Here is a 17,697-nt window from a genome sequence, read left to right on the forward strand (position 1 = left end):
AAGGTATCTCACACCACTTGTAACTGAGAGATTTCTCAGTCATGTTATACACTGAATGCCATGTGGTATCTGTTTATACCAATATTGGGGCCAGGCAAAAAGAAGGGGTAATGCATTAGCTACTCCCTTAACTGTGTGAGCTCCCTGAGCATGTAATGACTTATTAATGTGTTGACAAACCTTTGCATGCATTACAACCCTTCATTATTCCTATATTCATATTTATTTATGTGGCTTGAACTCCTGGTATCTTTTATCAGCATTTCCCAGAGACTGTTTCTTAAAATATGATGGTAGAAGTTGATTGGAGACATAAAGCCTAGCACTTATTACTATGCAAAGTTCAAAATATCCCTTTGTGTGTGGGTAAATGCAGGTTTGTGGAAGGCTAATGCCTGTTCAGTTCCTGAGTGCTGGGAGCTGACTGGCAGAATCCCTACTTTTCCTGGGAAGCCTTGGACAATTTCCCTTATGGCTGGTGTGCCAGTTCATCAGTATTTTGTAAAAGGTGTCAGAAATTCTGTGCAGTGATTCAAGTTTTTTGTGCTTTTTGCATTCATGGTTGGGCCATTTATGAAGCCTGCCTGGTAATCTTGCTGCTGGTGCTCTGAAGAGGGTGAAGGGTCTGGGAAATTTCAAAGGTTTTGCTGCTCTTTGGGGAACTCCTGCCTGCAAATTCCAATGGCTGAGGGTCTCCCAAGTATGATTTTCCTCTTATTGACTGCCAATCTCAGGTGGCTCAGGAGGTGTTTCAGTGGGTCTGAAGGCAAGATTCTACTTGAATCTTGACTTAGGAGGCTTCCTTGAGTTTATCTAAAATTCATTTTGTTTCTCTGATGCCCTGTCCTGATGTGGGGTGAAAGTTCCTTCAAACTGTCATGGTGTCAGCAACTGCATGATGTAGGTAAAATCTGAACATCTTAAAATGGTGGTCCTATTAAAGATTGGAGACTATTTACAGAAAATTGTCAGAAAATAGGAAGAAAATTGTTGTCTCCATGTGAAGATTGTAAAACATTTCAACTCATGTATCAGCCAAGTAAGCTATGGGATTCAGTCCCACTTTCCTTGTTGCCTTAATTGGAAGAGCATCTCTTCCTGTCTATTAGTTCTAGCAATTAAATCTCTGTATCCATCATTCCCTCTCTGCAAGACTGTGTGCTGTTTGCCTTTTCCCATTAGTGCTGCAGAGAGAGGCTGCACAGGAAGTTGAAAAATTTTCCCTATTATTTGCTTTGCTAGTAGCTTCTTATTCCACTGCTTTAAGAGAATCAAGCCAGTGGCCTCAGTTTGCCTCACAGCAATTAATTGACTTAAAATTATTCATACATTATTAGCACTAGATCAGTGATATCCTGTCATCTGATTCAGAGTATATGCTTAGCATTGAAAGAATTCTTTGTGTGCTTGAGCTGAAGGGGAAGGAGTTTTTCCCTGCAGCCTCTGTAGTGACAACAGGGCATTGGTTCCAGGGACTGGAGGGGGGCATGAGGCTCTAACCTGGTAGTGGTAAGGGAGAAGCTGGTCTAAGCTGTCAAGTGGAAAATGTCTCTTGTCTGTGCTTAAGGGGAGGTTCTATTCTGTCGTGGTGGGTATGGACTTGATATCATTGTTCTCATATTTGGGACAGGACTGGACTGGCAATAAGGATTGATAGATTTTTCTTCTTAAATCAATATTGCAGCCAAACTGTGTTGATGGAGAGTGGTTGTTGATTGAGCTGGGCAGCAGTAAAGCTGCAGTTGTGTGCACAGGCTGTCTGATGAACCATTGCATTGTGCAGCAGTGGTTTCTGTGTTTGCTCTTAGGATAGCTTTGGCTGTTACCAAGCTTTAGAGAAATGTATGAGATGCCTGACTGCTTGCTCAACATAAACATCATAGTATAATTTTTATTTTTGTAACTATTTTTCCTTGTTCATTGAAAATAGAGCTCATAGGGCAAAATTAAAAGGAGACATTTGCATCAGAAACCAAGAGAGGTGAAACAAGTGATCCTGACAGGGTACAGAGTACACGCTCTGTAAAACACTGTGACTGCTAAAGTTTCATTCATTGCTCGGCCTAAGTTAACAAAACTGAAACTGGTTCTATGCCTGACCATAAGTGTCAGAGCAGTCCTGTGCAGTGCACCCTTCTGCCCTCTGTTCTGCTTACCAGTGTTGAGTGAAGTGCTGCACAAACAGCTTTTTGTGATACCAACTTCCCTTCCCCTAACTTTTATTTTTTTTCTTGTAAAATCCTAAAGGGTACATTAAGTTTTTTAGAAAAACTGCAAATGTTTGTTCCAAAGAGTGTATTTCATGGATAAAAACTTCCCTTCTTCTCTCTTCGCTTTTTCCACTGCTATGTAATGACACAGCAGGCAACATGGACCTGTTCTGTTAAGAAGTCTCTTACACAGATATGAAATGTTCCCTTTTTCATGTTTCTTAAGCTCGCTGAAAACCAGTGTCTGTTAGGTACCTGAAACAGTTTTTCTAGATTGTGGCTGGTCAGCAGAAGACAGCTTGAAAAAAGGCATTGCATGTGTTAAAGCTTTTTCTTGTTCCAGGAAGAGTGGTAACATGATTGTGCATCTCTCTGCCCATCTTTCTGCCCTTGCAGCATACCTCTTGTTGATTTGCTAGACAGCACAGACTTGCCAGAAACTTGTGTGGATGATGCCCTGGGCCGTCCAGTTGTTGGCTTGGCAGCAGGAGATTCAGAAGAGGCTGTCACTTGCCCTGCTCCTGGCACAAAGGAAACTGCTGCAGACAAAGCAGACTCTGATCGTAAGCAAACTGACAGATTTTGCCATATTGTGATGTGTGAGCTCAAGATTAAATAATAGATTCATGTGAGATTGTTTCCTTATGAAAAATGCAGGATTGTTTTAGGATGCTCCCTTAGATTATATGCAGAAATTTTACCTTTTACTGGAACAACAAGGACACATGTACAAGTGAAAAGTCAGTTCTTCATTGGATGTGACTTTGTCCACAAATACAGTAAAGTGCAACCATCTAAGCAATTGACTCTGTGTTTTGTTGCTCACTGTGAGGATGGCTGGGTCAGTGAGCTCCCAGGAGTGCAGTGTTGTCATTTGGTGCACACAGTCTGCAAGCTTGGAATTTGCACCGAAGCTTGAGCAAGTAGATTCCCCCATCCCTGTGCTTTTTTGCACAACTCCAAAATTATGTAATTGGTATTCAGGAGTAATGCAAGTTAAAAGTCAAATAACTCCATGGAACATTAGAAAGATGATACCTTTCTTGTCTTTTTCAGCATTTGAAGACACATTCCTAAAACTGAAACAGCTGGAGACAGAGCGCAGCAGCCCCGTGCCGACTGAGCGTCCCAATGTAAACATAAACATCCAGGTAACTGGCTTGCATTCCCCTGTTACAGTCCTGGATCTTGTTCAGGTCCTTCTGAAAAGCCTTCCACTTGCCTTGCTCTGTTTGCAATGAGTGAGTGATACTGGGGGATAGCAATGGAAATACAAATGCTTTATGATCTATAAACCTGTGTGTGACAAGGCAGTGAGATAAAGATGGGGGCAGAGGTGCATGTGTGCAGACTTGCAGCCTGGTGAGATTTTCTAAAATCAGTGGGAGTAAAAGGCATAAATGCTTGAAATGTTTGTCAGTTGTCTTTATCTGTAGGTTACTACCTGCATGGTGCTGGGTAGTTCACCCTCTGTCTGGAAGGGCTGAGCTGCTTTCCTGGCATTTTTCAATTCCAAGAAGGTTGTTCTGACGTTTTGTTTTGAGTCAAGTTTGCTGATGATCCATCCCTCCTGTTAAGTGGCCAGTTTGTACCTGCTCTCTGATGGAGGTGTTGGTGCTGGTGTTTACACAAAGAGGAGTGATGTGCTTTGATTTACTGCTCTCAAATCCCTCTGAGCAAGCCAGGCTGCACTTCATGGGCAGCTGAGCCAAGTACAAGCCTGAGTGCCCTGAACAGGGTGAGGGCTCTCTTCTCCCTCCTCCCTCTTCACTCTTTCTTCCCCAGCTTCCCTCTCTCCTCTCTCACCACCAGGAATCATTGCAGGTTTCAGTGAACAAATATATCTATCTACAAACTGGCAAACAATTTTTTTCCTGCCTTTGTTTTGAACTTTTTGTTGAGGTGCTGGATTTCTTTAGGTTTTTAGTTTGCTCTTTAAGTTGGTAAATAGTGAGTTAAATAGGTTCAGGGAAGGGGTCAAAGAAATGCCAGGGCCATAGTAAAAATACATACTGTTGCTAGAAGGGCTGGAGAAGACAGGATCCTCCCTTAGAACAGCAGTGAACTTTGAGAAATTCACTGGTTATCAGACAACTACCCCCAGACAGGATATTCTTCTGTGGTTTTTTAATGAGCTTTAAAAATGAAATGTATTCTTTGCCAGGCCTAAACCATAACAATTTTTCATTACTCTGCCTTCTCTGATGCAGATTTTTGGGAGAATTTGGGAGAAAAAAACAGAGAGAGAGTGAAACACCTGGCAGTGTTATCTCTGTTTAGACTACCCTCTCTTGCAGGGAGGCCCAAGGATTTATCTAGCTCTGAATGAAGCAGCTATGATTTTTCTTGCTCCCTCAATAGTAACAGGAACCAGGTGCCAGGAGAGGTGTTCAGCAGAGTGTGTTTGAGCTAAGCCCTCTCCTAAGCATTTGTTTCCCACCTCCACGTGAGAGGAGGCTGCTGCTGTGGCTGGTGCTGCAGGCTGCTTGGCTGTGTCCCCTTTAAGGGCTGCTGGCAGGGCTGCCTGCTGCACCTCTCTGCTTGGTGAGTGCATTACAAAGATTACCAGGTCTCTAAGAAGATTAGTCAGTAGACTGTCAGTCCTGCTATGCTGAAACACTGCTTCTACATAAACTAAAGCAAATGAACACAGTTTATTTAGGAATATTTTAGCCTGTTGAGCTCCACTTTAGTTCAGACAGAGAGAGGAAAAAACATTTAATTGGTTCATTGAAGAGACTGGCCCGGACCTGTTTCAGAGGTTTTTAAGTTGTGGCTGATTTATAAGTAAGCTAAGATTCCTGTAATGAGCTAATCTAACAAACAGCTGCCAATACAGAACAGTCACAGTCATCCAGCTGCTGTCACATAAGGTGCTGAGGAACTTCATAGGTTATAGATACTGGGAGGACAGTAATCTGATTAGAGAGCAAGAACATTTGCATAACAGAGAATTATGGATCAACAGTATGCCAGTAGGTGGTAAAACACAGTTCAGCTTTAAAGAAGGAAGTGCAAATTATATTATGAAAATGTAAGAGTAGATCACTGGAGGTTTTTTTAGGGTACAGGAGACAGAATAAAACTTGTCCGCCTATGATGTAGCTTGCCAAGAAGTCACTTGAGAGTGTTTGTTTAAAAAAGATAGACAAAGATTAGAGACTCTCTGCATTGTTGAAATTCCCAATGCTTCAGATTGCAAAGACATATAGGTTATAGTAGCACCAAATGAGCACACCCTTCAGAGAGGAAGGTTAATGTTTTGGAAACCAGTCCTGAAAAGAGTGACCTAAAAGTTACTATTAAAAATACTTTGTTTCCTGCCTTTGAAGGCTGCTTTAGAAAACACAGAAGCTTTCATTTATGATGTTTGTTATAAAATGTACCTGTGAGCTCTTCTCCCGTACTTACTTTTCTTCTTAATCTGTTAGTAAAAGTGTTTGTGCTATCCTCTTCTGGCAGAATTGCATAAGACTGCAATATATCCACTAAAACCTTGCAATAAGTTTAGATCCTGGAGCTTGCTATTATTTCAGAGGAATGTAGTATTGCAGCATTCTCTCTGAATGTGTGTGATTACAAATTTCAGCACATGCAGAAACTGTTACAGTACATAAAAGGTTTGGAAAATGCATTGGGAGAAAGTGTTATCTTTCTACTCCTGAAGGCAGAGCTGCATCCTGAACTTCATGACTCTGTTACATGCCAACTCGCTTCAGCTTTGTTAATTAAAAATCTTTAACTGTTTTCCATCAGGAGATAGAGATGGTCTGACAGTCATCTTTATGTAATTCTATGCTTGCAATCAATCAATCCTGATTGATTCCTTTGATAGGGAAATATTTATCTAGCTACCCCTGTTCTTCTGGAGAAAAAGAGGAAGCCAGGGAATGAATGGCTTCATTTTTCTCTGCTGCTCACTGCCAAAATCTGTTGGGATGGAAGAATGAGACTTTGTCTTTTCCCAGCTTTCAGTAGTGCAGTGACCAGATCTGGCAAAGAGAGCAAATAGCTTTAAATACACCAGTGCTCTGCTTTCATCAGCTTCTGAAGGGAAATGAACAATAGAGGTTCACCCTGTTTGCCCGTCTTCAAAGTCTGCTCCCGAGTCAGAAATACAAGGACATGAGGGTTTACTTTTTCTGAATTGTTGTGAGCTGTAAATACGTGGAAGTTGGTTCAAAATGTACCTGTATTAGGCTCCATCTTCCTGCACAAAGTGATTTTTAGTGGCACAGGGAGCAGAACTCAAAAGCACAAAGGGTTGGGATCACATGCCTTGTTACTGCCTTTAATCTTTCCTTGCCTTTTTGCATCACTGCCTAGCTCCATGTTTTGATTGAAGAACACAGTACAAGTGTAGTTTGTCTGGTTCATGGAAACAGCAAGCGTTCCTAATGAGCTGGAATAATGACAAACCCCAGCAGCTTCACTGTTTTGTGTGAACACCTGAAATATCTCGTAAATTAGACATCTGGAGGCATTAGCAGGTGCTGGATGCTTTTCCCTCTAGCTACATGCTTTTTTCATTAAAAAAACCTGTAAGACACCTAGGCTTTTTTCAAGTGCAAAATAGGGTCAAAAAAAAGGATCATTAATAATGAGGGAAATGCTTTCTTGGTGGTATGAAATTTATGCTCTATTAAATTAAAATATCCTGTAATTGTGCTAAGTTTTTTGAAAAGTAGGGAGTCTTAATTGTTAACAGACTAGAGTGACCTAATTAAATTGATTTTTCAGGTGGAGGAAGCTGAGAGGAAGTTAATCAATAAAATGGTACTTCAAGCACCAGTGTACTGATGTGCTCAGTTAAAATGATTTGATTTATTGTATTAGTGGAATAATGCATTCAAAATCCTGCACAGGTAGTGTCACACGTGGCATCTGCTTCAGTGAGGTCCAGTAGAGACTTAAAGATTATCACAGTGGGTGCTGCAGCTGTACAAATAATAATAATATAGTTGTAATTATTCCTTTTGGTAATTCAGCAACTTCTCTGAAATAAAAGTATTTAAAAGTACTGTTGGTCCTCATAGCTTTTTATGCTGACAGTGACCCTTGAATATTTTGTGAAGTTCATGGCCGACTGGGTCAAAATTTGAAAATGGATTCTCCTTTAGATAGTCTTCTAAGATCTTGTTTGGATATCCCAAAGGGCCATTTAGAGGGGGACAAAAAAAAGGAAATGTTTTTCCCCTCTCTAAAGACCAAATAACTACACGTTCTCAGCAGTGTCTCCAGGGAATGTAGAAATCTGAGAGTGGATGGAGAGCTGTGGGGGGACAGGTGTTCACCTCTTTCTAACTCCTCTGTTCTGCTCTTCTCTTTGCAATGGGCTCCATTCCTCCTGGGCCTGCTGCAGTTGGTGCAGGTGGGAGTGCAGCAGGATTGTCCCTAGGGGGAACAGCCTGCCCTAGACCTTGGCATATGGTGAGGAAAGCAGGACTCTGTCTCCCCCTGCTGAGTCATACCCTCAAAAGGAAGGTCACAGGGTTTAGTTTTCACTCAGCTAATTAACTTCTGCCACTACTCAAATAGCAATTAGTAGATTGAATGCTTAATTAACATTTTATAATTAAGAAATGAAATTCTCATAATGAAATATACTGTCATGAAAGGTATCTCGTTCTTACTTCTCTTCATTATGTATCTGGCTGCCAGTTTGCTCTGATATAATCAGTGGTGGGAGAGGTAGTTAGTAGCACATTAATTAAACTCTTGGTCTAACTTATAAGTGGATTTTAAATTAAAAATCCTCCCAACTTGCATCTGAGAGTAAATTATCAACTTTTACTTAAGGCTACACTGACCTGATATGATGGCTGTTTTATTAATCTCCTCTCAGTAAACTAGGCTGCAGTTTTAGGATGCACTTCATTTCTTGCACACTGGATTTTTAGCACAGCAGTTTGCATATCCATATTCAAGCATTGTGCTTTTTTTCCTTTATGTGTTGCTTGACATTATAACTAGTTCCAAAATAAAGGAAAAAAATGGCTTTTCCATTTCAATATAAATCTGCTGACTTCCCTTTGGCTTCAGAGCCTTATTGTTATTTAGAGATGTTGATAAACTTCAGCCCAGACTTGTCCATGTGGAAACTGCTTCTGATAAAGATGTTTTCCTGTCTAGGATGAAGTGGTGAAGTTGGCAGATAAATGTCTTAACAATGCAATCGAGAGCCCAATGGTAGCAGCCAAGTGGCTTCCAGCAGATCTCAAAAGCAATATCCTGAAGGCCCAGGCAGAAGCAGGGCACAAGGTAAGTACTCGACTGAGCAGAGCTGGGACACTCTCAAATGTTTTATTTCTCTTCAATTGACTGGTGTTGGAGAAGGTGCCTTGCAGATAAGAGTGCTCCAGGAGCCTTGTCCAAGGCAGAGTCAAGGGCTTCTCACAGTGATAATGGTTCTGTACTGGAATGGTTGCCCAAGGAGGAATTTCTGTCCTTGATGATACTCAGCAGGTAACAGGACAAGACCCTGTGCAAGCCCTGGTTTGAGAGGTCATTGAGATAGGTAACCTCCAGAGGTTGCCTTCTAATCAAGTCACTAAGACTGGGCTTTTTGCATGTTGTAGTAAATTCCTTAGCAAATTACAGTATTTTATTTGGTTTTGTTGGTGAACTATTTTTATTTCTGCACTGAAGTTGTCATGGAATTGATGTTCTAAGTCCCTGAGCTGTAGATGAACAGCACTTTTTTGTGCTGGGATAGAGATACTTGACTCTGCTGTGAATCTCAGAATTGACACAAGATGCAAACAGGTATCAGAAATGTCTGTCTCTGTTCATTTCTTCTTCTCAGGTTGGAAAAGATGACAGCGTGACGGGTGTCAAGAATTCCAATATTCAGGAGGCTGCTGCCAGGTAGTGAATAGATTTGTAAGAAACATGTGATATAGTTACCTCACTACAGAACTGAGAATCTGCAGTTTAGTGTGGTCTGCCAGTGGCTCAGTCAGCATTGCATTTTACCTTGCATAGGGTACCCCAACCTCATGAGTGTGAAGTGGTTTTGAGAAGAAAACCAGAATTATAACTGCTAAGTTTTATTATTATATACAAGATAATACAGATGCTCTTTATTCTCCCATACCTGATGACCATTGTTACAACAGCAATTTCAATCACTAATTATTTCTGAAATGTGAACAGCTTCAGTGTGGGGAGAGGGGATGGGTCTGTTCACAGTTGGTGTTTTCCAGTGGAGGAAAAAAAATTGTATACAAACTCCTGCAGTGACAATTTCCTGAGAATTACTAAATATGAAATGATTGCAGGTCCAGTGGGACTGCAGGCATTGAAAAATGTAAAAGGTTACCACATCTAACTTCTTGACTATTTGTGATGATGCAGAGGGTGATACTGTAAATAAAATGTACAAATAAAATCTACATTAGCAGTCCCAAAACTTTGTTGTAACAAGTGATTCCTAAAGAGCTTTCCATGGAAGGTTGTACCTGTTTTCTCTTTTTGTTTTTTGTTGGTTTGTGCCAGGAACCTTATCCTGTCAGGCAAATCACAGAGCAGCCCCCCAGCAACCAGTCCGGTATTTCAAGATCCAAGAGAGCTGCTGAGAGCAATCCCTGCTTCAAACACCTTTGTTCCGTAAGTGACTCAGGAGAAACGTGGTTCTGTGGTCAGGGGACCACGTGCAGGGTATGATGAAAGACCTGAAAAGATGAGGAACAGTTGCTGAGCATTTAGGCTACATCTCAGCAGGTTTAGGGATGCATTTTTAATTACCGTTGCAGCAGTTAATCAGTGGGCCAGGCCTCGGGGTGAGTATCCTTGCAGGCAGTATGGGAATCTCCCTCATCTTCTGAAAGGACTGAGATTCCTGACATCCTGCTGCCCCTGGCTCTAAAGAGGAAGATAAGAGGATGACAGGAAACGCTTCAGGCAAATTAGACACAGGGGCTGAAGAAACTCCTTCGAGATAGAGGACATGGATACCGTTGGGTCACAGCTGTAGCTGGAACTGTGGGAGAGAGCAGTAACCTGTGGAGGCAGTTGGAAGGTATTTACATTAACATACAACACCAGTCTTTTGTCTGCCTCCCTGGAACTGGTGTCAAGGTTTTGAGCTGTCTGGGAAGCAGCCCTGTTCCGTGCTATCCAGGCAGAGTGCTAATGAGGATGTTTTCCCCTTTCAGTAATACCTTGAATGAGGACAATGCTGACTCTAACCATGAGGACCTGCTAATTCCAGCTAATCTGGCTCCAGCTGAGGAGGCTGCTGTTTCAAAGGTATCACCACCTGCCAGCCTGGAAGGTTTCTGTCACATTCTGAGCTCTGATGCCTCCAGGCAAGCCCAGCAGACCTTGCTGCATGCCTTTCATAGCTCTGTGAATGCCAGCCGCTGGGGAATGCCAGGGAGTGCTGTCTGAAGCAGGCAGGGACACTGCCCAGATCTTTCCAAAGGCCATTTATTTGTGTCCTTTCCAGTTCATGGCATAACTCTTATTTTTCTAAACTGGTTGTTTTTCTCACACTGGAGGGAGCCCCTTGCATCCCAAGGATTTCATGCTCCAGTAAGAAGGTGGTAGGGCTGAAATTCTGACATAGGCAGTTCCCATCAAAAGAACCACAGAAGCAAAAGTTTAAATTTAGATGTTCATTTGTTATATTCTAGTTACCTTAAGGTATTTTTTAACTGGACTTCATGAGGAGCACAAATTCAGGGATTAAAATTTTTCATCCCTCTCTAGAAGAAAAGCAGAGTCCAATAGCATTGGACCTGTGCTACCTTTAATTGAGCAGACTGACAGGTTGTTCTGGATGACCAAAACATCCTGCCCTGTAGCTGTACCAGTATTACATAGTTGATCCCACTGAATAATCATAAATTTCCCTGAATTCAAACACCCCACTCCAGACCTTGCTGAGCTTTCAAATGGTGCATACCCCACCCCACGCAGAGGGGAGGGGGCAGTTTCACTGCTTGCTTACAGTAGCAATCATGTTGTTTCCAGTACATTAATGAGAATAAGGGAAATCAAAAGGCTGTTTTAAAAGATCAAATGGAAAGACATGAAAAAATAAGCCTGATAAAAAGCAGTGTTCATTAAAGATACTGGTCTATAACTCAGGAAGCCACTAGAGTGTTCAGTAGACCTGTGTGGTTGCTACTGGGAATTCAATTCAAAACTGATTTATTCCATAGAGCACTCCAGATGACCAGGACGTTTCCTTAACATCACTGACAGAGAATCTAATTGACTTTACAGAAGCCACACCTCGGGTAAATGTATTTCAAACCCAGACTTTTTCCTTTGCACATAACAGTGATTTTTACTCATGGACTCTTCTCTGGCTTTAGTGTCTGTCTGCCAGGCTTGGATCTGCAGCAATGGAAACAAGTGATGGACAGGGATCACTGCTTACATGGCCCCCACCTGCAGGGTGGCTGCTGTAGGGGTGTAGATGTGACAGCTCTGCAGGGGAAGTGAAGGAGCCTGGAGAGTGAACCACAGGAAGCTCTAGTACTGTTTTGGTAGAGCTGCAAGTGCCAGCCTGCTTCTCACACTTGATAAGGGATACATAAGGGTTCAGAAATACATAATTCAGAAATTATATTTTGAAGATGTATGTACATGTGTATATGTCTGTGTATGTATAGATATACACACAAATACTTGAATAGTAAACTTGTAATACTAATCAAGCCTTTTATATAGATAAAAAGAAATCTTTTGTAATCTATGCTGGCAAAAATGAGCTATATTGTATGCACCAAGAGAAAGGGGGAAGAAGGAGGACTTTCAAACTCTTCACAGTAGTGTTCTCTGGATTAAGAATGTCCACAAAGCACTAAAAGATGATGGATTCTTTCCTTTGGAAGGGAGCACTGAGTTGAAACTGCACCCAGTGAATGTCTGGCTCTGTGCTCAGTGGGTGCCAGCTAATCACTAGCGTGATTCAAAGGCTAACAAGGGGCAAATATCTGAGGTTGGTTTGGGGGAGGTGTTGTTTTGGGAGGTATGCTGTTCTGACAACGTTTCTTAACTGCTTTCAACCTTTTAATTGAGTTTTTGTTTGCTTTTTGTAGGTGTCTTCTCAGCCCATTGTAACACCGAGGTGGATAGTGCCAGTGAGTTACTTAACCATTTCTTAAAGAAAAAAGCAAAAGCTTTTGTCATGATTAAGAAACAGGAGTTCAAGTTAAATAATAAAATACAATAATTTTTTATAGTTTGATCTGGTACATTAATTTATAGACCTTCAAAAACAAAGCAAACTAATTCAGCTGGAGTAAATCAGACAACATACCCTGTTAATAGTTAAACTTCATTTTTGCTGTATTGTACTGCAGGTAAATGCTATAAAATTTCTTACAGAATTTGTATTAGTAAAGCCCAATCTGGAGTTTAATGAATCTTATTTTTGCCATTTATATGTAAATCATATTGAAAAGTTAGCTTGTCTTGTCCTGGCTGGTGTTTTGAGTTTCTTATCTCATTCTTCCCCATTCAGACCGGACTGGTTTCCAACGGGCCTTTGGGAAATAATGTTGCCTTATCTTTGAAGGCAGTCAAAGGCAGCACAGAGACCCTGATGCCCTCAGCTGGGCTGACACCATCCCAGCAGGCACCTGAAGTGAGGTGAGCTCACTCCACAGATCTGTGTGGGCACTCTTACTGCTTCCACTGACATAGTCACAGTGGCCATTTGGACACAATGCCTTGTTTTGCTGTGCTAATAAACTGTAGCTCTGTCTCAGTTTATAGCATTTCAAGTATGACAAATAAATGAATGTGTGTATGTTATAATTTCACTTCAGTTTCTTTCCTTATCTGCTCGGATGTTCTAATGATAGACTGAAGTTATGGTACTGAAGAATTTTCTGAGAAATCTCTTTACAGTGTTTCAGTACCTGCCAGAGGATTGGTGGGAGGGGGGAGATGCCCCCCCAGTTAATTCCAAGCTATAAGAGTGTCAGAAAACCCAACTGGTAGAAGCCTTTTCCCTTGCTATTCCATTCTGCCGTGCTGGTGAGGCAGAATGATGGCAGTGACAACCAGGCCTTGCAGTGACAATCTTTAAAGAATGGCAGTGGTGCTACTGCTGCATTGTTTAAATTTATTCTGTTTGCTCTGCTGCAGTTGTCCATTAGAAAAGTTTGTCTGTTGGTCTCATTAAGTTACAAGGGGAACAGCCATGAATGCTCTTTGAAGCAATACTCCTCTCTTGTAATGCATCATGGCAGACCTTTTTGGAGGAATGTATTTACAGAGCCTTATATTTTTCACCCCTTTTAGCCCAGTTACTGAGGATGCTACAGTAAGAACAAAATGTTTACTCACCACTGAACTCTAGAAGAAGGAGTCTCTGAAACTCTCACCTTGTAAAAACTCAAATCTTCTAACATGTCTCCATGGGATCCTTCCAAAAGACTTGCTTGGGATCAAACTCGTTCTGAATGGGAGTCAGCCAGCCAGCTGGTTTGCCAGGATCCAGGAAGAGACTTCTGCATTTTTCACAATAACTGGAACTGCAGCCTGAACTGGGATGTAAAACCGCATGCACATTTGATCTTCTCCTTCAGGAGAAGCGAACTGTCACACTGGCGCTAGTTCTGAACTGAGGAAAAGAAAGCAGCTGTGTCCTGCTCGTGCTGGTTGATGGTTCCTTACCCTGAGCTGGCTCTGGTGCTGGAAGGTGTCAGAGCTGTGGGGTGTGAGCCGGGGCCCTGATAGCTGCGGGATGATGAACGTAGCAGGGATGAGGAGAACTCGCAGGGCCCCCTCGTGGCCGTGCCCTGCACAGGGCTCTCCGTGGTGGTCACTGTCCCTCCGTACAGCCAAGGACGTTTTCTTCTGTGTGATTATTCTCTCTGGTTTTCCCTCGTTGTACCAACACATACTCTCCTTTTTGGCCTTAACCCCCTTAATAATCCTTGCACACCCTGTTACAGTACATGGAAAGCATGGAGTCTAGTCCATCGGTGACCAGCTGTGTAGACTGGATTTGAGCTGCTGCTCACTGCAACCAGGAAAATGGAAATTACCTGCCAAACAGGTTGTAGCATTAGTAGAATACAGCAGAATACTTATACTGATGATTTCATTTTCTACATGAGTCAAATACATTTTAGACTAGAGATCTGTATGTTTTAAGAGCCAAAGCAGTGAAGGTGTGAGTGCAGCTTGCTTCAGGAATTGCTTATTGATTAGCATTGTTGTCTTCTAAGACTAGAAAGGAAAACAGTTTTCTTGTTTCTCTTCATGCTGTTTCTGGGTGATTTTTCCAGACACTGGGCTTAAGGAATACTTAGCAGGTATTTTTGCAACCTGAGGATACAACTAGATCAGTTTTTAACACCACTTTGAATCCTATTCCAAGTGTCATCTAATAGTTGTATGTGGAAAAAATAACAGACTAGGGTGAAAATAGGAAAAAAGGATTAAAAATTCCCGTAAGCAATTCACTTCTTTGTAGAAGGAAGGTAAGAGCACACACTGCACAGTGTGAAGGCATTTGGGTGCCCAGGTGAAGTTTGGGGTACAGTGCATACAGTTCAGAGATCATTTGAGCTCTGGGCTGCAGTATCATCACGTGGACCTTGATGATGTAGCCTGTGAGAAAAGTAATGCAGAGTCACAGGGAGCAGAAACAGAGATGATGAATCCCACATCTAACAGAGAAGTACAGATGAAACAGCTGTGATCTTTTTTTCTGAGGAAGAAGTTTGAACCTGTGACTGAGGTTGGAGGGCATTTTCTGAATAGTGCTGCTGTTTGTACATACTTACATGCATGTGGTTCTTAGAAACAAACTTAAATGTGAAAATTGGTTCTGGATCCTGTATGCACAATTTCATTTCTGCCCACTGGCTGTGTGCACATATCTCAGTGTAAATAAGGGTTTGGACCAAGCCACTATGGGTTGTGCAAGTGAGCTGGGCCCAGCGAGGCTGCTGCATTCAGACCAAGGTGTTCATGCTGCTGTTGTTCTTGTGCTCTTCTTTGTAAGCTGCTGAATGAGTGTTAAGGGAGAAGCCACGTGGATTTTATCTGGATTTTACATGACCCACTGCCACGTCTCAAAACCCCTGAGGCCTTAACAGAGGAATGTAGGGACCAGAGAAAGCCCCTAGGACTGACATCCCAGAGTGACTCTGCAGGCAGTGATTTGCAGCCATTGCCTCAAGAGCCAGGATTTCAGGATTAGTGGCAGGTGCTGCAGGTGCCTCTCCAGCCAGCACCAGGGCCGCACACGGCAGGTCCTGCTCCTGCACCGCTGGATGAGCGGAGCCACTGCCCCAGCCAGGCACAGGATTCCTGCTCCCAGCCCTTCAGCTCTCTCATTGCTACTTCCAGTTGAGTATTGGCTTTTTTTACACTTTTAAGTCTCAGCCTTACTGCTTTTTAAAATGTAGAAGATTCCTGATTCGAATATCAAATGTCTCAGTCTGGATTAATAATGCAGTTGCCAGCAAAGTTCCTGCAGGAAAAGGGAAGCAATGGCTGCAACAGTCTGCTTTCTGCACAAAGCCAGGACTGTGTGTGGAAACTTGGCACTTGCTATTCATCTGTTTGCTCAGCAGCTGAGCTGGCATTCACCAGCTACATGTGTTGGGTTTGTAAATAGACAGAATGCAGTAGCATTTTCTTAGGCATGTTCGATATTTGGCTCTTCCCGTTGGGTTCAGGAGCTCTGCGAACTGTCAGCTTGAATCCCTCCCAAAACTGGAATAACAGAAGTTTACAGTTTTCCAGCACTGTGTGTTGAATACCATCCTTAGATTCCTCCCAAGCCATCACAGCAAATAACAAGTAAATAGCATGTGTTGAGTGTGTCCCCTGAAATCTAAATGGTTCCAAATAACCAACTGTTATTTCAGCATGGTCAGGATAGCCATGTTTGGAGGGGAATGTTGTAATTACATACATGCACACACACAGAAACTTCAAAGGGGCGAGGCTTTCCTCAACTTTCAGAGGACTAATATTTGAAACTTCACATAAAAATGCAAACATTTCAACTGGTAAGTTGGGAACTTGCAATATCTTCTAGATTTGGGGCTACAAACCCAACTCTCTCAGCAAAATCTGATACTTGGACCTCGATGTAGCTTACTTATCTAACCAAACCATTGCTTATGTAGGGAGCCTGGCGAGACCAAGGTGACACAGGTTTGTGATCTGAACATCCTGCAGTTTGGCATCACTGTTCTGGTTTGCAGCTAGAACTACTGTCTTACAACATGACTGCCTAGCAGGTAATGTAGCATTCCTCATCACCTGCATTTTATCAAACACAAATAGGGATAATAGTTCCTACAGTTAGTGTTATAAAGTATCAGTTATTGCCTGTGTGCTACTGAGAAAAAAGGATTTTCCTGCCATTGCTATACTATTGATTGATTGGCTATAGGGTCCAAGGTTGTTCTTAAAGTCTATTTTTTGGTATTTATTTAAAGAGATTTATAAATAAATTGTGTGAATTTGGTGTCAGGATGTTGGCAGGTCTGCCAACCACTGAAAAGCTGTAAGAGTTGACAGGAGTGAATGAATGAATGCTAAATGGTTGCATCTGAAAGTAAAAGTGATTTTACTCCAGTCACATTCTGTGACTGGAGTAAAAGGTTTTACAGAAATCTTGGTGTTTATAATAACAGCATCTCTGCCCTTATCTCAGACTGATTAACCTGAGAGAGATGCATTTCAGTCTCACCCATTTAGGACAACCAGAGTCTGCATGTGCTGTGTGTATTTACAGGCTTAGGAAATGGACATTAAAATGTGGGAGTTGAGGCTTTCTTACACCAGAATTAAGGGAATCTCTTCTTTAGTTCAGTGGTAATAGAGTTTAATATTAGGTAATTTATAGCACATAAATTACCTACTTACCTGTTAATCAGTCATGGTTAATGAATTAGCTTGAATGTATTTGATTTTAAACTTAAATTTTTCTCATACTTTGTGAAAGACAGACAGCTATGTAAGATAATTTTGGACAATCTTTGGAGACAACTTTGGCAAGAAAATTTACAGCCCTGTTAGAGCATCTCAGGTGAACAGTGCAGCTATGTGTGGGTCTCTGTACAAGCTGTTTGCAGTCCTTGCCTCCTCTCCCTTTGTCTGCACCCTGCTCCTCCTTCCTTCTCATTTCATGAAGCAAAGACATACTCTTGGGATGAGCCTGTCCTTCACAAACAGCACTGGATGTATTTTTTCACATTGTGAACATTTTCTGGTACAACCCAAATCTACTGGTGAAGCGATAGCAGCTAGCAGCCAGCTAGCATTTAAAGCTCTGTCTGGGCACTCTGTTTCTGAGTTTAGGAAGCTGTAGTATCTATATACATACATATATATATATGTAGCTGTTAGACACTGTAATGTCACAGCTTTCAAATGCAGCTGGACAATCAACTTTTCAACCAAAAGATTATATACTAATGGCCTTTCAGTGACACCGGGGTGACCCGGGTGTGTTTGCTCCAGGTGCTGGCAGCACAGACTGGAGTGCAGGGCCCTC

At 42.0% G+C, this 17,697-nt stretch overlaps 1 protein-coding gene across 5 annotated transcripts in view; it reads left to right on the plus strand.

Moving 5' to 3' along the window:
- The window catches only part of EPB41L5 (erythrocyte membrane protein band 4.1 like 5), a 50,874-nt gene extending 34,603 nt beyond the window's left edge, over positions 1 to 16,271 (plus strand). For 3 of the 5 annotated variants that reach the window (XM_054278186.1, XM_054278188.1, XM_054278187.1), the window contains exons 17-26: positions 2,607 to 2,773; positions 3,267 to 3,361; positions 8,343 to 8,471; positions 9,016 to 9,077; positions 9,708 to 9,818; positions 10,367 to 10,460; positions 11,378 to 11,455; positions 12,263 to 12,304; positions 12,688 to 12,815; positions 13,473 to 16,271. In XM_054278186.1, the coding sequence (XP_054134161.1) occupies positions 2,607 to 2,773; positions 3,267 to 3,361; positions 8,343 to 8,471; positions 9,016 to 9,077; positions 9,708 to 9,818; positions 10,367 to 10,460; positions 11,378 to 11,455; positions 12,263 to 12,304; positions 12,688 to 12,815; positions 13,473 to 13,530 (964 nt within the window). In that variant the 3' untranslated portion in view covers positions 13,531 to 16,271. The remainder of the gene's footprint in view (positions 1 to 2,606; positions 2,774 to 3,266; positions 3,362 to 8,342; positions 8,472 to 9,015; positions 9,078 to 9,707; positions 9,819 to 10,366; positions 10,461 to 11,377; positions 11,456 to 12,262; positions 12,305 to 12,687; positions 12,816 to 13,472) is intronic. The other 2 variants (XM_054278189.1, XM_054278190.1) reach the window with 2 other exon arrangements.
- Positions 16,272 to 17,697: the final 1,426 nt, after the last annotated feature.

This window comes from Melozone crissalis, unplaced genomic scaffold (genome assembly GCF_028551555.1).
Source record: "Melozone crissalis strain CALT ecotype California unplaced genomic scaffold, PUWL_Pcris_2 ptg000023l_1, whole genome shotgun sequence".
Lineage (NCBI taxonomy): Eukaryota > Metazoa > Chordata > Aves > Passeriformes > Passerellidae > Melozone > Melozone crissalis.